This window comes from Puma concolor, chromosome B1, assembly GCF_028749965.1.
Source record: "Puma concolor isolate L17-30 chromosome B1, mPumCon1.1.hap2, whole genome shotgun sequence".
NCBI lineage: Eukaryota > Metazoa > Chordata > Mammalia > Carnivora > Felidae > Puma > Puma concolor.
In genome coordinates this window covers 116,223,854-116,244,583 of record NC_141670.1, presented here as the reverse complement: position 1 = coordinate 116,244,583, position 20,730 = coordinate 116,223,854, and the positions used below count along the sequence as shown (strand labels likewise).

At 41.6% G+C, this 20,730-nt stretch overlaps 1 protein-coding gene across 1 annotated transcript in view; it reads left to right on the top strand.

The window, feature by feature from the left end:
* Nucleotides 1–940: 940 nt before the first annotated feature.
* The window catches only part of HADH (hydroxyacyl-CoA dehydrogenase), a 50,637-nt gene continuing 30,847 nt past the window's right edge, over nucleotides 941–20,730 (top strand). The window contains exon 1 of the mRNA XM_025921787.2: nucleotides 941–1,190. Coding sequence (XP_025777572.1) covers nucleotides 1,059–1,190 — 132 coding nt within the window. The 5' untranslated portion in view covers nucleotides 941–1,058. The remainder of the gene's footprint in view (nucleotides 1,191–20,730) is intronic.

Genomic DNA, 20,730 nt, shown 5'->3' with positions numbered 1-20,730 from the left:
CCAGGAGATCACCACCTGAGCCCAAGTCAGAATCTTAGTGGACTGAGCCCCCCCGGCTCCCCACTTCTCCCATATTTTTATAGAATTAGACATAAAAATGAGATCAAAGCAAAGGAATGCTGAACACAGCATTCATTATGTGGGTTACTTCTGATAGGGAAGGACGATTTTTGTCTGGTGTGTTTGTGGGTTCTTATTACATATTTAAAAATAAAGATTCTATATCACTAGTACAGTACAGTAACTAGAAATTAAATTGCAGTACATTTACTAGAAATTATTCACATGACTGAGAAGATTGGCCTAATTGGTATCAGATCTTCCATTATTTGGAAAGACATTCTTTTCCCATGCTTTCTATTGTGATAAGTTACTTCACAACGGTTGCTTTTGACCTTAAACCGCCCACCTGCACTGCATTGACAGATGTCTGATGTTGACATGGGTAACTAAAGGTCAACTCCCTTTCCTTCCCGTGGGCCTGATCTCTGGAACTCATGGGTCTAGTGACATTTGTTTTGGGTGTAAGCAGGTTGTTTCCTTCCATTTTAGCAGAAACAATATCCACCGCATTAAAATAATCACCACAGCCAAATACCATGTATGTATTCAGCGCCGAAATACGCACAAGCATCAAAGACGAGGATTTAGCACGGCAACGGCATGCTTCATCTCAAGAGTTGCTCGTGTCTAGGCACAGGCCTGCAAGGCGGGAGGACCCAGGGTCCACGCACGCACCCTAGCAGTGAGCCCAGCCGCCCCCTCCCACGCTCGCCCAGCTGCGACCACGCCCCCTTCCCCGCTAGTAGGCGCGGCCCACGTGGGCCCGGAAGCCGCTCTCGGACTTTCAATCCTGGAACCCGGGCCCGGGCCAATGGGCGGGGCGCGTTTCGAGTCTCCGCCTCGCCGTCAATGACGTCACTGAACGCGAGGGCGCGCGGCGCGGAGGGGGGCCTCGGTTTCCCCCCCTCAGAGGTCAGTTCGCTGCTAGTCCTCGCGCGGCGGAAAACTTCGGCGGGCGTCGTCTCTGTTGCCGCCTTTGCCTTCGTCTCTGCAGCATGGCTTTCGTAACCCGGCAGTTCGTGCGCTCTGTGTCCTCCTCATCCACTGCCTCAGCCTCGGCGAAGAAAATCATCATCAAGCACGTGACGGTTATCGGAGGTGGGCTAATGGGCGCCGGCATCGCCCAGGTGAGCCGGCGGGTGGGCAGCGTACCCCGCTCGATTTGCTGCGCACGCTCCCTGCGGGCGCCGGCCCGCGGAGACCCGGCGTGGGGTGTTCCGCCAAAGGCCAGCGTCCTCGGGAGACCGGGGAAATTCCACCCCGCCCCTCACGCGTGTAGTTGGAAAATCTCGAGTCTCGGCCTGAGTCTCCACTCCCCCAAAGAACCAGTCGCAGACGGAGTCTCAGTTTACTCGTCTCTAACTTCCAGCACCGCCCCGCCGCAGGGCCGGATGAAAACTCTGTGGAAAGTGTTTCTGCAAGCACTTTGGAAGCGATCTATGCAGAGCAGATAGTATTATTTATATGTGCACAATTTTGCGGAATAACATGCGTGCTCGCCGTTCGGTGTAGACTGAATTTGCTCCCAGAGACCTGGACTGCGATCAGTTTTGATTTTACCAGTTTTCTAGAATTCTGCAGTCTTTGTCAGAGCTGTTTTCTGTTCTTTTAAATGATTCCTCTTCTCGTCCCTGCCATGTGTTACCTTTGCTTGTGGGTTACAAAGAATAATAATAGTAAGCATTTTGGTAACACTTTGTAAAGTTATCTAATTGGAGCTTGTGAGGCCCTAGAACTTTCCCAACTGCGGCGCATTGGCGAGGCAACTTTGACCGATTACACTTTGTGCAGAGAACTGCGCAGTTTAGGCTCTAGGGAGAGTGGGAGTGGGAGAGGGAGATAGAGTGGCTGCGGGCCCAGGAGGAGTGTCTAATCTCATTGTCCATCTTCAGGACTCTGTCCCTCCGGCTGAGCTGTGATACGGGGTCAGTTGTGCAATTGATTACCTGGATATTGTGATACTTGCATTTTATTTATTTTTTAGCCGTTACATTCCAGCTCATATTGGAGAACTGTGATTTTCTTATCTTAGCTGATTTATTCTCAGCATTTCAGCCCTTTGCAACTTGTATTATTGAAGGGGAGGCAGTTATCAAATTTTTCTTAAGGGAGTATTCCAGTGCGGTGGCTAGTCATGAAAGTTTAATTTTTTCAGTGTCTGTTTGCAACCTAGTTCACACTTCCATGCTTGCTTTTTTAAGTATTTATTTATTAATTATTTTTTTATGTTTATTTTTGAGAGACAGAACATGAGCGGGGGAGGGGAGAGAGAGAGGGACACAGAGAATCCGAAGCAGGCCCCAGGCTAGAAGCTGTCAGCACAGACCCCGATGCAGGGTTCAAACCCACGAACTGAACTGTGAGATCATGAGTTGAGCCGAAGCCAGACGATTAACCCACTGAGCCACGCAGGCACCCCATGCTTGATTTTTTTTTATTTTATTTTATTTTATTATTACTATCTATTTTAATTCTCCCCTGCAAATTTTTTGCAGCATATTGATTGCATTTCCTCCTAAAATTAGTATTTTATTAATGTTTTTATTCATCGGGCTTCTTACAGTCTCACTTCTTTCTTCTGAGATCATGTTTTGTGGACATACATTGTCCTTTTTGTTGTGTGGATGCCCTGGCTGCTAGGTTATGGTGTTCGTGTAGTCTGTGTTACATGTAAGGAGGAGTAAGCCCCTTTAACCTAAAAGTTCCACATGCTATATACTGCATGATACTGAGAGTTTAGCTTGAGCACACTTACATTCTCTCTGCTCCACCTAAATCTCTCAAGGCTGTGAGAGTGAGATTTGTTGTGGGCAGGTGTAAAATAACGTTTTGGTTTAAAAACACTTAAACAACATCTTGGTGAGAAGATATTAGGGCCTGAAGCCTCCAATAACAATATTGGACATGGGTCCAGAAACTCTTCTGGATAGTACCTCGAAGACAGCAAGTGGAAGAGGATTGGCAACTACGTACAAAGCATCTCTTCAACCTTTGTACAAAATTGAATTGCTCGGTTTTTGAACGCTCCTTCCATTATTGGATACCATGTTATGTGCATTAAAAGGCACAGAGGTGGCTCCTGGAATTATGGGTATGGTAATGGAGCATTCACTTGAGAAAGGAGAGGAGAGAAATGACTGATGTGGTCAGGTCAAAGCCTTGAGTGGTTGGTGCAAGGAGTGCCTTTTCAAAGTTAAGGGGGAAAAAAGTTATTTGCCCCACTGTTTGGAAACATAACAAAATTGTCGTTCCAAAAGTTGATAAAGACCAGAAGTCTAAGTATAGTGGACATTGATAGGGAATGTAGTTCCATTCTTACCTAACAAGGTTTAAAAGAGCCTCAGCCACTTCAGGTGACAACTCTAATCCTGTGGAAGGAACCATGCTTTCCCGCAGAACATCTTTGTGTCCGCAGTCAGCCAGTTGGTTGGTTTCACCCATCTGGTTTTGCATTCTACCCTGTAGCATGTAGTTCTAGGCAGTATCACCTCATTTTTTATGCTCTTTGACCTATGTTTTTTGGCATAGGGTAAGTATGTTTTGCTTGTTGAGTGCCACTGAAAAATTTGATGTGTTTGAATATAGATTGGCTCCAGTTCAGTATGAGGAATTGGATGACTTATATGCTGGCTGTGATAATGTGGAAAAGTTACTTAACTTCCAGCCTGAGTTTACTTATCTCTAAAGTAGGATTAGGACTAGGACTAGCCTGGGAGGAGTATGGAGAGGATTGAATGAATTAGTACATGTCAAGCAGTCAGCAGTGTCTGGCACCTAATAAGGGCTCACAAAATGTTAGCTGCCTTTACGATTTTATCTTCATTGCAGTAATCCTTGTCCATTTGTCCTTCTCCCCACATACCCACTCACAACTCTGATCGTTGCTGCTGAGGTAGGCCTGTAATATTTAGATGGAGAATATTGGTCATGATTCTGTTCCGACCTGCTTAATCTTGAAGACAAATGCCAGTTGATACTGGGGTTGGTTGGTTCGTGGACGTCTGAAAAGAGAGGAGGCACTTTTTATCCTCTCCCCACCCACTGTAAATCCTCAGTGGAGCCTTGAAGACACCGACCCAGACTAGCATCTGAGCCATGCATTTGTGTTCAGTCTCCTGAACTCTTTCTGAAGTACAATTTTATTCAAGGTGTAGTTCTATTTACAGTTTTAATTTTTTGTAAAATTTGTCATTTTGCCACATCTTCTACTTCATGCTGGGTAGGATAAAAAAAAAATTAAATAGGTTTTGTGGGAGCCTGACACATTTCTCAAGCAACTTAGCAGTTTCAGACAGGTGAGGTTTGTGCTTCATTACAGTTGATCACAGCACAGGCCATTTGTACATTTGTATTCTCCAAGAGTATCTACTTTACCTGTCATGTTTTGTTTGTTCTAAATTAAAAAAAAAAAAAATCCCTTAGACTGCAGGTTAATATTTAGTAAGGTTAACTTGTTTTGTGTGTTTGTCCATTACAGACTTCTGAAATGGTCTGATTACTAATTTATCTTTAGCCGGATACTTAGGCCAGCAAAGAAGCTTATAACATTAAATGACCCTTGAATGAGGGACAAGTTGTTTTTTGTTCTATAAAGGAGGGGAGAAAAGAAAGAAAACTACTAGCTGTGCATTTCTTCAGTTGATAGAATGAATCCTTGCTTCGTTCATTGCCTTTTTTTTTTTTTTTTTTTAATCCGAGGAGCCCAGTGAGCTCCTAACTTTGATTAAGTTACTGGAGGGAAGCCAGTGGGCTCCCTGGAAATGGCCATTTCAGAAGCTGGATTCCTTAGGGCTCCCGGTACAACCTTCCTTTTAGTGCACTATACTTCTTTGAGGAAATGATAAAGTTTGGAAAGGGTTTGGGGCCTGATTCTTCTTATTTTGTTGTTGTTGTTGTTGTTTTTGTTCCTCTTATAAAGCAAAAAGTACACATTTTTTCTGGGAGGGCTTCTTAGACTGTTATAAAAAAGTTGGCGTAGGGTGGGGGAGAACATTCTAAGCTACAGATGAACGTTTCCCCAACATCACTGTTACCTTGTGATGCTTGGTCAGGACTCAAGTGGACCTGAAAGCTTTTTCCTCCCTAGCCGCTAAATTTGTTCATCCATCTCTTCTCTCTGCCCTCAATTCTGAATTTTCTGATGCTGAATAGAAGAGTGGTCATAACTGCTTTGTACTGTTTAGCTTTATTTTTTTTTGTGTTACAGTGATATGTCTCTGTTGAACTTTGCTTGAAAACAGTGCAGTGGTCTGGGAAAAACTTCAGGATCACAGGAGACTGGCACAGTCACCTGGTTGTAAGCTGTCTTTTAGAGTGGACTTTATGGAGGGAGGAAAGTTTTTATTCCAGGTGTTAGCTCCCTCCTTAAGGGTTTGGGATGCATTTGTCATGAATTTCTTCCCTCGTTTCCTGTGTTGCTCACTTCTTTACTGGGCTCTTTTCTGATCTTTATGATGTACTGGAACAACAAAACCATCCCCTGTCAGCGTATTAGTCATTGAACTTGGGGTGGGGCTGGAGATACTGTAGAAGAGGTGGGTCATACAGTCAAAAAAGAATGCCAAAGAATATGTTTGGACATTGTAGAGCAGAAATGGCACCTCAGTCAGGTTTTGGATTTTCTTTGTCATGTTCCTAGATAGCCTCACTGATTAAGCCCCCTTGCTTGAGTTTCTAATTTTCTTTCCTCCCACTTATGTCTTTTTTCCATATCTGCCTTGGGCACACCCCTCACTGCCTAGCTCTCCTGGGACCACAGGGAGATAATACTGCTGCTCTCTATCCTGTCTCCCTGGGTTATACTAACAATGCAGTAGTTTCTGATGAGTGGTAGTCTGACACTTGAAAGTGAGCAGAGTATGAAGTGCCCCCTGGGGCTTGGTGGCCAGCCCTACCTGTCCGTGCTGTAGAAACTTTGGGCGACTCACTTAACCCCTCTCTGCCTGTTTCCTTATCTGTGAACAAGGATACTTGCCTCATAGCACTGTGAGAGCTCAATGGGCAAAGTGCTTAAGAGACCTGCTAGCATGTTCAATGGTAACTGCTCAGGAAATGTTAGTTGTTTTCATAGAGATTTGTCAGATCAATCTGGTGATGACTTCTTTACATCTAGATTCTCTTAACTGTCTTTGAAGATGTTTGATCCCTGAAGCCGAGATAACCACAGTTCTGCCTGCACCTCTGGACTCTGCTGTCTTGTGGAGAGAAATGTGGCCTGCATGGGCAAGGGGATCCTTTGTGGGTGTCTGGAGTCAATGGATGTCAGCTTGATCTCTCCTTAGCTCTAGAGTCAGAGAATCACTCACTGATGATCTCTATCTGGGTGCTCTGATGCAACCTTTCTGCAGAGAATAGACTCAAACTCACTTGCCAAGACTTAATTATTCATCATGTACCCTCCCTTTCCCCCCTCCAGCTTTTCCCTGCAACTTTCCTCCCTCTGTCATTACCACTGTTGTTCTTCCAGCCACATACATCTGAAGATGGGGTCATGGTGAGAGTCTCTGTGCTGCAAAAGGCTTTGAGGCTTTCCTCTCTGAGGAGTGTTCTTTCCCCTGCTCTCCCATTTGTAATTCCTAGACCAGGCATTTATACCTGAATTGTGGGAGCCTCTTTATTGGTCCTTTTCAGCAAAAACCTACTAATTCTAGAAAACATTGCCATTCTAATCTTCCTAGAGAGCACTTTGGATTTGTAACTGTCTCCTGTACTCAGAAAGTGTTCATCATGGCAACATCCTGGAGGGAAACTTAAATATAACCAAGAGTTGGTTGATGCTATTGACATGTCCGTTCATCCCTTCTCCTTCCCAGAATTGGTGGGAGATTGGAGGAGAGAGTCCTGGGAGAGGAGTTATTTTCTCTGCATTAGCAAATCCAGATGCTTATTGAATTTTCAAAAAAAATGTCTGTATTTGACAGATTTCTCATCTGAAAATGGAGACACATTTCTTTGGATTTTTAGTACTTTTTGAAGTAAAAAAGTCTAAGTCAATAAAAAGAAGCCAGCCAATGAATTAGACTGTTTTAAGAACAAACCAGCTGGTTATGGTGGCAGTGGTGGTTGAAGGCCTCAACAGAATGCCTTTTTTTGATTGTTGAAGTTAGTGAAGGCAATTTGTGTTGATGGCAGAGTTCAAGGTATTACACAGTCGGAGATAATCATAAAACCAGAATTGCCAACTCTGCGAGATGGATCTGATTTATGACTTTTTTCCTCCATGGATCAAATCATGAGCCCAAGGGCAGGCCCCGATGCAAAGGAACAGCAGCTTCTGGGGTACAGTCAGCATCATGAGTACTAAGTCAGTGCACTTAATTCTGGGAGTTGGAAGGAAGTCAGAATAGTTTTGTGAGAGAATGTAATGTTGATGAAACACAGTCCTCCTGCAGTGTAGGGCTCATGGGGCAGCTCACTCTACCAGTTGATGTAGTTCTCACAAACTTACCATTCAAGTTAGGCTTCAGAGAAGCTGCTTCAAATCTGGTGATATGTCTGCAAAAATATTTAAATCCAGCGTGCTCCTGCTTGGCATGTTTACTTGGCCCTGTGGCTGGAGTACTCCAGAGGCTTTGACAAGTGTGCTATTCACCTGGCCTATTTTTATAGCTCTGAAGCACCCTTGTCTAAAAATATTTCTCTCTGGCTAAGCCTGCCTTCCACCAAGGCTAGGGAAGTCATGGAGCTGAGGACATAGCCTTCAAAATTTTTTCCCCCATTACATATTGTCCTCAAGGTCTTACAGTGGGTGGGTACTGTAATATAGAATAAGAGTTCTCAATGGTTGATTTAAATTATGGTCACTGAAATTAAAGTTCCAGGAACAGTTTTCCTTACTGTAAAAGTAACAGATGTCTATGGGAGGAAGGAAAAAAGACCTTCTTTTTGTGTTCCATTTGTCCACTACTGTCTCCTCATAGAGTTGGGGATAATTTGGGTGGTATTGTTGCATAATTCAAGAAGAATGAGTGTGGTTTTGAGCCCTCAGTAATGTAATTCTTTTCACATTGTCGGGGCAGGGGGGCCCTCAGCTACATGGATGAAAAGAACCCTGGACCTTCAGGAGATCTAATCTCATCTTGGCTTTCCTACCAGCCATATATGTTTGGTCAGTATTTCCTGGGGGCCCCACAGCCAGGTAGGATCTGGTGCTTAGTGGACAGAGACAGATGACATTTTGTCAGAAGCCTGCAGTAGGGAAGTAGGGAAGACAGCACTGAAACAAATGGTCATAACACAGTTGGGGGGGGGGGAGCACAGGGGTAAGGGTGTGCAGGGGTATTACAGGAACACAGGAGAGACACCTAGCCCAGGGCCAAGAAGATTGGGGTGTATGGTCTGGAAGTGATCTTAGTTAGTATCTGTGATTCTCAGTACTTAGTGTGTGTGATACTCAGGCTTGGTGAGGTGAAGCTGGGAAGAAGGTATGGACAGAGCCAAGGCCAGGAGGTGAGACAGTAGTAGATGTGGAGGCTGTAGGCCTTGTGGTGGTGTTGAAGTGTCAGTCCTCAGTGAGCATTGTGTCTGGAGAGGAGGCGAGTCTCCCTCCTGGAAGGCTTTGCATGCTGTATGTAGGAACTTAAGTTTTATTCCTTGGTGCCTGGGAACCATCAAAGAGTTTGATGGAGTAATTATTATAGACAGAAGTACCTTTTACAGAATTACATTTTAGATAGAACACTACCGCCTGTGTATGATCTTTTTTTTTAATTTTATTTTTTATTTTTTTAAATTTACATCCAAATTAGTTAGCATGTAGTGAAACATGATTTCAGGAGTAGATTCCTTAATGCCCCTTACCCGTTTAGCCCATCTCCCCTCCCCCAACCCCTCCAGTAACCCTCAGTTTGTTCTCCATATTTATGAGTCTCTTCTGTTTTGTCCCCCCCCCCATTTTTATATTATTTTTGTTTCCCTTCCCTTATGTTCATCTGTTTTGTCTCTTAAAGAAGTCCTCATATGAGTGAAGTCGTATGACTTTTGTCTTTCTCTAATTTCACTTAGCGTAATACCCTCCAGTTCCATCCACATAGTTGCAAATGGCAAGATTTCATTCTTTTTGATTGCCGAGGAATACTCCATTATATATATATATATATATATATATATATATATATATATATATATATACACACACACTACATCTTCTTTATCCATTCATCCATCGTTGGACATTTGGGCTCTTTCCATACTTTCTGCCTGTATATGATCTTAAGTGAATAGTTTTTCTGTTTTAATTCTGTTTCTTTTCTGAGTAAAATTAGCGTGTTGTGTTGGATTAGATAAAAGTTTTTTTTTTTAAATTGTGGCAAAATATACATAACATAAAAGTTATCATTTTAGCCACTTTTAAACGTAGATAACCCTCACTTTCCAAGAGTTTGCATTATGCTACTTTGCTTTTATGAAAAATCTGTATTAGTACCTGTTTTTGGTAACTGAAAGAAATCCATAAGGGGATTTTTGCTTTTATGGAAAAAGGCGAAAAGCTAAAATAGTGTTCAGCGTTTGTTTGGCAGCGAGCCATTATAGAGGCAGTGCACACCCCGAGCGGCTCCTTCCCTGGGGACTACACTCAGTATCAAGCCATCATGGCTTTGAACTCTGTCTGTGAGCATTTGTGCTTTATTTAGATTTATTTTGTGTATCTGTTGGCAGATGTGTCTTAAGGTATCAGAAAAGCCTAAGAGAAGTTATTTTTGGGGTATGGGAATGCTCAAAAATTTTCCATATAAATTAATGGTAATTGCTTCTTTGCTTCATGCCATTTTGGCTTAATGAAAGGTTTCATAGAAGTCTTCCAGATGGTGGGGGAGACCTGTATGCGGTTCAGTGGCATTTAAGTGTTTATACATTATTGTGAAACCATCGCCATCATCTGTCTCTAGAACTCTGCATCTTGCAAAATTGAAATTCTGTACCCATTAAAGATGACTTCCCCCCACTGCCCCATCCCCTAGAAGCCACCATTCTACTTTCTATCTCTATGAATTTGACTGTTCTAGGCACATCATCTAAGTGGAATCTGTATTATTCCTTTTGTGACTAGCTTATTTCACTTAATGTTATATCTTGAAGGTTCATCCATGTTGTACCATGTGTCAGAGTTTCCTTCCTTTTTAAGGAATAATAGTCCATTGGGATATTTTCAGTGGAATAATGTATGCACCACATTTTCTCTATCCATTTATCCACCTTGGGACACTTGAGTTGCTTCCACTTCTTGGTCACTGTGAATAATGCTGCTGTGAGTATGTGTATACGTAGGACTAACAAGGGCTAAGTTATTAAGAGTCCTTGCTTTCAGTTCTTTTGAGTATATATCTAGAAATAGAATTGCTGGATAATATGTAATTATTTTTAATTTTTTGAGGAATTTCCATAATGCACCATTTTACATTCTCATCAGCAGTGTGCAAGGGTGCCAGTTTCTCCATATTTTTGCCAATAACTTATTTTGTTTTCACTTTTGTAATAGCCATCAGGATGTGAATAGATCCCTTCCCTGACCTCTGTTTTATCTATTGCTCTTCTGTATGCATTTCTATGAAGAAGGATTTTATGGCTAAAAAAGTTTGAAAGCCACCACACTAATGATATTTAGGGTATCTTTCTGTTCTAAAAATCCGTGGTCTTGTTTATCTGTAGCTAATAAACCTGAACCATAAATGCTTTTCTGATTTCTGATCTCTGATCTTGCAGTAGTTGAGAAGCTAAGGTGCCTCAGTTTCCCCAGTGTGATAGAGAAGAAACCTGTGTTGGAGGGAGTGAGCTTGTGTGTCTGTGGCCATCCTTGACTTGGCTCACACGTGTGCCCCTCACAGATGGTCACAAATACAGGGTTTGCATGCCTCTAGCTTTGCCCACAGCCCCTTGGATAAATGGTACAGGACACATTCACATGCCCTTCAGTTCCCCTTTTGCCTGGCATCTTAACCACCACTGCCAAAAAACAGTCTGTTTGCCAAAATAACAGACTTGTAGCATTTTTTTCCACTTGGCAACTGACCAAAAGACTGGTTATTAGCTCTTGTTGTTGTTGTTACTATCCCTTTCAAAGTAATGTGATTTTTTTGTAATTCTAAAATATCTTGAAGGTTATGTAAAATTTGTTGTAGTTTCTAGTTATAATCATGACTTCTTTTTAAAAAAAATTTTAAGTCTTTATTAAATTTTACTTAGTTAACATACAGTTTAATATTAGTTTCAGGTGCAGAATTTAGTGATTTATCACTTACATATAGCACCCAGTGTTCACCACAAGTGCCCTCCTCAATGCCCATCACCCATCTAGCCCATCCTCCCCCCTCCGCCCCCATCTCCCCTTCAGTAACTCTCAGTTTGTTCTGTATAGCTAAGAGTCTTTTTCCTGGTTTGCTTCTCTTTCTCTCAACTCCCATGTTCGTCTGTTTTGTTTCTTAAATTCCATATATGAGTGAAATCACATAGCATTTGTCTTTTTCTGACGGACTCATTTTCTTTAGCATAATACTCTCTAGCTCTGTCCACATCATTGCAAGTGGTAAGATTTCATTCATTTTTTTTTAATGGCTGAGTAATGTTCCATTGTATGTATGTGTGTGTGTGTGTGTGTGTATAGAGAGAGAGAGAGAGAGAGAGAGAGAGAGATACACACACACACACACACACACACACACCACAACTTCTTTATCCATTCGTCAGTCGGTGGACACATAGGTTCATTCCATAATTTGGCTATTGTTGATACTGCTGCTGTAAACATAAGGGTGCATTTATCCTTTTGAATCAATATTTTCGTATCCTTTGGGTAAATGCCTTGTAGTGCAAGTGCTGGATCGTAGGGTAGCTCTATTTTTAATTTTTTGAAGAACTTCCATATGCTTTTCCAGAGTGGCTGCACCAAGTTGCATTCCTACCAAGAGTGTAAGAGGGTTCCCCTTTCTCCACATCCTTGCCAACACCTGTTGTTTCCTGTGTTGTTAATTTTAGCTATTCTGTATAGTCATGACTTCTTGAGAACTTAGTCCTAAAATGATTTGCAAACTGGGCCTTTTTAGAAATACATTTATTATTTGTTCATGTGTTCTTTTCATAATTTTTAAAAATGTTTTTATTTATTTTTGAGACAAGAGACAGAGCATGAGCAGGGGAGGGGCAGAGAGAGAGGGAGACACAGAATCTGAAGCAGGCTCCAGGCTCCGAGCTGTCAGCACAGAGCCTGACGTGGGGCTCGAACCCACAGACTGTGAGATCATGACCTGAGCTGAAGTCGGACGCTCAACCGACTGAGCCACCCAGGCGCCCCTCACAAATACTAAGTGTCTTGCATGTGCTGGGTATTGGGGTGGGTAAAAGGTGATGTGTGCTTGCTGCTTTTGGGTAGCTCATTGTCCAGAGAAAGAAATATAAGCATGAACAACTAACTAATAAAGGCAGACAGATTGCCTATCTGTCATCTGGGATGTGACCTGATACATATGAAAGTTTTGGTGGTTTAAATGTCTTCAGTAAGACTTTTAAATATGTTAAGATATGATCTGGCCTATAGGATACATCTTCTACAGTAAGGAAAAAGGGAAATTTAAAAAGTATATGTAAAAAAAGGCATATGTATATATTGCACTACATACATATATTTTTAAGTTTATTTATTTGAGAGAGAGAGAGGGTGCAAGTGGGGAGGGGCAGAGAGAGAGAGGGAACGAGGTTCTGAAGCAGGCTTCATGCTGACAGCGGAGAACCTGACATGGGGCTCAGATTCAAAGTAGGATGCTTAACCGACTGAGCCCCCCAAGTGCCCCTGCACTACATATATGTATATGAAATTCATATTTACTGGAAATTCTGGTTGGACTGCAGATGGGAGTGTGCCAGAACCACCCTGTATTGGTATTTGTGTGAACAGCAAATTCAGACTCTGAAGTGGATGATGCAACAGCTCTTTTGGAAAGGTCTCTAGGTATTTTCTTGAGTTCATCATTAAAAGTTGGTGTTTCTCAACATTTCCATGTCTAATTTATCTCTTTCACATCTGGAATTTCTCCTGTCTGTTGATGGGTTAATGACTATTATTCTGAAATACGCGAGATTTTTACAACATAAAATAGCCTGTGACCAATTTGTTTTTGATTTATCTGTTGTGCTCATACCCTGGTGATTGAGCTACCATTACATAAGTGAGCAGCCATTGACAGCTGGTGGTTCACACCAGCTCTGTACTTTTTCTTTCAGTATTTGGAGTCCTATATGGAAGATTTTTTTTGTATCTGTAAATCAGTAGAGGTACCAAGAAGTGACCACCTCTGTTAGAGATTGGGGGAGGTTTCACTAAAGGAGAAATAGCCTCTGTGTTGAAGGTTATTGGAATCCCCCAAGCAGCAATTAGGGAGAAGGGGCTTCCTGGTAGGGGGAACCACCTGGGCAGGGGCGTGAAGCCATGAAATAGTTCAGAGAAGGAGGAAGTATGGTGTAGAGTACAGGCCCTGGTTCCTGTACTCCAGAGCATTTCGTATTTAGCAATTACTTATGGGATAGGCACTGTGCACAAGGCATATGATAAGTACTAGAAGGTACAAAGCCCAAAAGAGTTTCTGCCATAAAGAATTTAAGTCTAGGGGCAGAAATTGCTAAACAAAGATCCAAATGACACAGTTTACTTTGTTATAAAGTGCCATAATAAGACCAGCAAAAGTCTAGCTCTGTGGTTTCAAAACAGAAAAAAAGAGCACATTCGTTTGGAAAAAGGCTTCATGGAGAGGGTAACATTTGAAGTGGGCCTTGAATAATGGGTAGAATTTTTTAAGATTGTAATTAAAGGTTGAGATTAAGAAAAAGGTGTTGTCCAGCAAATTGTGACTCTCAGAATAGTGATACCATTAATGAAGTTCAAAGAGAACTGGATTTAGGGTCAGGACGATGACTGTAGGACATCAAGATGATGACTAAGGATGGAAGGTGTTAGTTTTAGGCATAGTTGGAATTATGAGAATGATTGAGAGTCCAGAAGGAAAAGATACAGAGACAAAAAGAATATTGAAAGCAGAATCTTGAAGGATTTGTTTAAACAAAGGTTTAAACCTTTGTTTAGAGGCTGAAAGATTGAGAGAAGTCAATATGGCTAAGAGGAACAGAGATAAGAAATAGAGGTAAGAAATTGGAGACAGTTTAAAAATTAAGCCCTAGTTGGCAGTGTGCAGGGCTTTGGAAAAGTAGAAGATAAAGCTGAAGAAGAGGCATTGGCTTTAGCAGTTAGAAGACCACAGATAAGTTATACAGCAGTTGCGGTGGAGGAAACCATGTTGCTCGTGTTTAAGAATTGCATAGTGGGGGTGAAAGTGGAAGCACTGAGGGTGGTGACCAGAGTCGCAGTTGGCAAGCATCATTGCACCTTCTGTGAGCCTGGCCTTGGTCTGGACACTTCAGATGCATTCACGTCTTTAACATTCACAGCAATCCAATGAGAAGGGTACTGGTTATCTCTTGTAACAGATCAGGAAACCATAGATAGAGAGGCTGCATAACTTGCTCAAAGTCCTCCAGTCCAGTGGCTAAGCCAGGGTTTAAAGTCTGATTCTAGAAGTTGTGTCCCACATACTATTCTGCCACCCAGCAATTGGTAGTGAAGTGAAGGCCAGCTTTAGGCGGTTAAGGAAGTTTGAAGGTCCCCCCTCCCCAACTTTTTCTTTTTTGTTTTTTTGTTTTTTTTTTTAATTTTCTTCAAGTTCTTTAAATGTTTATTTATTTTTGAGAAAGAGGGACAGAGTGTGAAGTGGGGAGGGGCAGAGAGAGAGGAAGACACAGAATCTGAAGCAGCTCCAGTCTCCAAGCTGTCAGCACAGAGCCCGACATGGGTCTTGAACTCATGGACCTGGGAGATCATGACCTGAGCCAAAGTCAGACACTTAACTGACTGAGCCACCCAGGCACCCCTCTTACTTTCTTTTTAAATGAAGAGAGATCCCAGTCTGTTTGTAAAAAAAGGAAGGACATAGAAAGGAACAAATCTTGGGATCAGAAGGTTTAAGAACCAGGACGCCTGAGTGGCTTAGTTGGTAAGCGTCCAACTCTTGACTACGGCTCAGGTCATGATCTCTTGGTTTGTGAGTTCTAGCCACACCTCGGGCTCTGTGCTGACAGCTCATGGAGGTTTTCTCTCTCTACCTCTCTCTCTCTGCCCCTATCCTGCTGGTGCTCTCTTTCTCTCTCAAATAAATAAGCTTAAAAAAAAAAAGGCATAAGAACAAAAGCAAAATAAAATAATTTACCGTAGGAAGCTGTACCTGGATCCAGTATTAGGCCTCAGACCCTTGAAGAAGGAGGAAGGGAGCTGCCTAGAATAAAAATAATTAGCTCTTGTGATGTTCCAGGCACCATTTTCAGTGTTTAGCATGTATTAACTCATTTAATCCTCTCAACAACCGTATTGCCCCATTTTTTTTTTTTTTCTAGATAAGGAGACGGCCCACAGAGGTCATGGAATGTTTCCCATCTCACATCTGGTAGCTGAGCTCCAGATGGGCTGGTCCTTGCTCAGCTCAGAAAGGTCTTGACTGTTCCCCTTGGACCCAGCAGTGCCTTTTGGGTCAAGAATAGCCAGCACGTGAGCTCCAGATGTGGACAGCTTACCTTCAAATCCTAGTTCCCTTCAGACCTTCAGTTTTCTTATAGTTATAATACTTACCCCAAAGGCTATTATGAAGATGAAATTGGGTAATTTATGAGGAGTGAAAGCTCCCTGAGAGCAGGGGACTTGTTTTATTCACTACCTTATTCCAGAGCCTGAAAGAGGCATGGATGACATAGATGTTGAGTCAGTAGTAGGCAGTAGTCATTTGAAGGAGTGAACGTGGAGATGTAGCCATAGCCAGCATGTACTCTAAACGGTAGTTCTCCTCTCCATAGGGGAGCTCAGGTATTGGGGATGGGATCAAAAATGCTCATCCTCAGAAACCAAGTGTTTTGTCTGTGACTTTTGATCATTCAGTGGAAAGCATTTTCTAATAATCTCTGTATTTTTCACCCAGACTGTTCAAAGGTTTCCCTGCTATCCATATTGTTTGTGTACCCCAGTACATTAAAACCTTGGATTGTGAGTAACTTGTTCTGCGAGTGTTCCACAAGATGAGCAGACATTTCTTTTTTTTAATTTTAATTTTAATTTTAATTAATTAATTAATTAATTTTTATTTTTTAATTTACATCCAAACTAGCATATAGTGCAATAATGATTTTGGGAGTAGATTCCAGTGATTCATTCCCTATGTATAACACCAAGGAGCAAACATTTCTAATAAATTTAACTTTATAAACAAGCAGTGTCTTGTAATATGAGTAGTACATGACACCGAATGTCACATGATCACAACTGAGCCAGTAGTTCTTCTCTCACTGAGGGATTGTGGGTGATGGTCTCCCATGCTCAGATGCTCGGTCTCAGGCCATGGTGTTTGGCAGAAATCTGTGATTTTTCAGAATGTTGGAGGGTGCCCACAACTGGCACTAGTGTGTTTTTTGTCACTTCAAAGCACCTATGGACAGTCCTTTGCTTTTCCATACAAGAGTAAGCATAGGAATGCTTTGCCTCATTCTAGGTCAGGCTGCCTGCAGATACAGACTCTTCTCTGCTGCCTTATTGCCAGTTAAGAGCATATGACAAGAGTCTATTGATACTGTACTGTAGTCAATATCTGTGCGAGTGTATACAATGGCCCTCATGCAGAAAAAGGTTGAAAAGTGGTAAGAAGGAGATAATTATGGTGGAAGTTAAGAAGGAAATCATCAAGAATTATGAATGAAGTGTGTGAGTGGCTGAAATTGAAGATTTTATAGGAAGTCTGCATCTCATCTGCAGAGGAGAAGGAGATAAAGGTAGGGGGATCCCTCACTTCAAATGAGATTAGGGAGATGTTTAAAATGTGGGAAACTGCAAAATTTTGTAGAAAAGCACCACTGGAATAAGGCTGTAGCAGTGCGAGCAATGAATCTGTTTAACGACAATGCAATGTCACATTTCTGCGAAATCCTCAAAAGGAGGCAAAAGCAAGTGTCCTTGGATAGGTTCCTTGTTAAAATTGCACGAAAAGAAAAAGATTCCATTGAGCCAATAGATAGCAGTGATTCCTTTAGTGAGAGTGAAAGTCGTCTTACACAATAACCCTCCTCTCTTGTCTCCCTCACACCAGCCACAAAGGTTTTCAAAGGTAAGTGCAGGTTAATTTATTTTTCTTTATATTTTGTATTTTCTTCTTTATTATTTTGTATTCTATTACAGTATTGTAATCATTTTTATATGAATAGTTTTAGGTTGTAGAACAAATCATCTAACTTTCCATTATTTCTTAGGGGAAATACGCTTTGATATACAAGTGCTGTGGATTACAAGCATGTTTTCGGAATGAATTATGCTCACAAACGAGGGTTTTACTGTACAATTATTTGTCTTCCCAGAACAACACAGCAGTCTTGTTCTGTTCTTAGCCTTCAAAGCAGAGTGTAAATGAAAGCCATGAATGAAAACCCTAACTTCTTGAAGGACTCAGGATTTCATTGGGGAGGAGTAACTAGAAAGCCATAACCATGAACCACCATATCTATCATAGGAGAGAAGTGGGCCTCAGCAGCAATTAGGAATGAATCTTACAAGACTGATAGAAGTTAGATGGGAAAGAGATTTTAAGGTCAAAAAGAAGCAGCTAAAGAAACTGTGTGGGATGGCCTTAGGAGTTACGGGTGTTATAGTTTTAGGCTTGTTTAGACATGTTCCTTCCTCCCCAACCACCATGAACCCGTGGAGACTTTTTCACTTTAAGAAAATGAAACAAACCTCTGTTAAGGTTGCAAGAGATGAGCTTAAAAGGGGGAAACTCTGTTGGGAGGCTTTTGCTGTGGAAACATCTGGCTCTACACTGGTTTGTTATGTGGGACTGAAAGAGGAATGTTGTTGAACTAAGTGTCGACGCTGTGTTTCAGTTTAAATGTGTGACGACGACGACTTCTTCTTCTTCTTCTTCTTCTTCTTCTTCTTCTTTTTCTTCTTCTTCTTCTTTTTTCTGATACTTTTTTTTGGATACACCTTCTTAATATTTCATTTTATGGTTACCAGAAAGGTTAGATGAGGTCATTTCTTTTCAAACTAGGGTCTTTATGAAAGCTTATTTTGAGGATCTGAAAGTTCTATAAGAAATTTAAAAATTATGTGTTTTCCTGTCATTGATGATCTTGAAATTTTAAACATCTTCTGGATGATATGAATGTTTATCGTATCACTGATAAGATCTGATACATCAGTGCCAGTATGTACACTTGTGTTTGTAATATCATTCCTGTCAAGGGAAGACACAGTGCCTTCTCCAAGAACTTTTTGCTATAAATTGAAGAAAGAAGTGGGAGAAGGGAACAATTACAGGCATTTGGTAAAGATATAACAGCTCTGGATACTGAAGAACTGAGTCTTTCAGTGGTTAGCACAATACTTACATTGTAGATACTTGTGTTACATGGATCCTCTCTTGGGGTCAGTAATTAGCTGTAGGAATAGTGGTAACCACATAATGTGTTTTCCTGTTCCAAATGTCAAAAATAATCATATATGCTCTTTCACTGTAGGTTTTAATCTCATAATTGTCAAGAGAATAAACTACAGAACCATAAGGTGACACCTTATTAAAATGGGCATTTGATACTTGAGAATTGGTTAAATAAAATTAAACGAGATAGGCCTGGTGTCTGGCACATACGAAGTACTCTAAACTGTAGTTGTTACTAGGGACAGCAAACCTCTGTGGCCTCTGGTTTCTGTTTGCTGTGGAGTTTTTCAAGGGATTTCTTCTCTAGGGAACTCAGGATTTTACTCTGGCACTGCTGCCTGTGGAGAAGAAAGGGAGCAACTAGCTTAAGACTGTTGGGGGTTAACCAGGAACCAGCAGTCATCAAAGATCAGTGTAGATGCATATGTGGCCAGAGATCAATACTAGAAGAGAGCCATTTCAAGGAAGGTACTGGAACATAATCAGGAAACAAGTGTGTGGGGCTTGACCTTCAAGAAAGGAATTAAGAAGCAAGTTCTGTTTAGGGGAAATGTAGCAATACCCTCATGTTCAAGAGTCCTGGGCAGAAGTAGGGGCTTGGTGGAGCCTGACTTTTCCTTGAGGAATTTGGGGAGAAGTTAGAGGAGAGGAGTCTTTCAGATAGTATGTTGTAGATAACATTTAGAACTTTCTCAGGGAGAGGGCAATAGGAAGACCTAGAAACCCTACTGATTTAGGGACAGAGATTTGCTGGCCTCTCAGTGGTTTGAGGAGATAGTTGGCAACCCAGGAGGGCTGGGATGGGGTGGGGATAGGGATCAGGGCTGACAGGTTCTTTATTTTAGAGTGATGCTTTGGTTCTTGGGCTGTGCATTAGAATCATCTGGGGGTGTTTTTTTTAAATGCCAGTGCCTTCAGACTAAGTAAATCACAGAATCTGCAGGTGAGAGTTGGACATTGGTTGATTTAAATGTCCCCCACCTGATTCTAATCTGCAACCAGATTTGAGCACAGACTGTAGAACATCAGAATCACTAGGAAGGCTTTGTTAAAATTCTGACCCAATCCATAGTTTCTGATTTATTGGGTTGGGAGTGGAGTCTGAGAATTTTCGTTTCGTTTCTTTTTTTCTTTTTTTTTTTTAGGTTTATTTATTTTGAGAGAGCGAGCAGGGGAGGGTCAGAGCAAGAGGGAGAGAGAGGATCCCAAGCAGGCTCCACGCTGTCAGCAGTGGAGCCCAACTTGGGGCTCAGACTCAAGAACCATGAGATCATGACCTGAGCTGAAACCAAGAGCCAGATGTTTAACCAACTGAGCCACTCAGGCGGACTGAGAATTTGCATTTCTAACAAGTTCCCAGCTGATGTTGATGCTGCTGGCCCAGGACCCATACTTTGAGAACTCCTATTCTAGAAACACAGGCTGTTTCAGGTGTCTGTTGAGGCTTTAATGCTCACATGGAACCTGTCATTTAACTGGATAGATGTTCTTGTTTATCAAGTCCTTTTTGCTGTGACTATGACTGTGATATGATTGAACTGAAGGCTGCTTCTGTTGTTATTATACCACTTGCTAACCCTAACCATGGGAAATACACAAGTTGCCGAACCTCTTTAAGCCCCAGTTTACTTTATCTACGAAATGGAATGGTCCTTCCAATTTCATAAGAACTGTTGAAGTGTATTAGGACTCCAGTTTGGAAAAGAACTGACACATTATTTAACAGGAATTTTTGTGGATGTCACCAAGTCCATAATAGTTACTAAGGAAGGCATGAGGGAAAGAGAATACAAAAAAGTCAATAGCATGAAATTTTTGTAAAATGATATTTTATTATTTTTGTATCTTGAAAGCTGGTTGTCTCAGCAAATAAGGCAGCATTCCTTGGACTCCTCTAACTAGATTACAAGAAAAGTTCTGGGGCCAGGCAGCCTTGGAATTCGACCTCTGGCTTCACAGTTTAACAGCTGAGTGATATTGCCCTCTCTAATTCCTTTTCTTCATTTGCAAAACAGGGTTGATGTCTGCTTTAACAAAGTTGTTGGATTGATCAGAAATAGTCTTGGAAAATGCAGAGTATGTGCCTAGTACATAGTAAGTGCTCAGTACATTGCGGCTCTTAATTTTGCTGCATTTGTTGCTTTTTTTTCTTTCTTTTTTT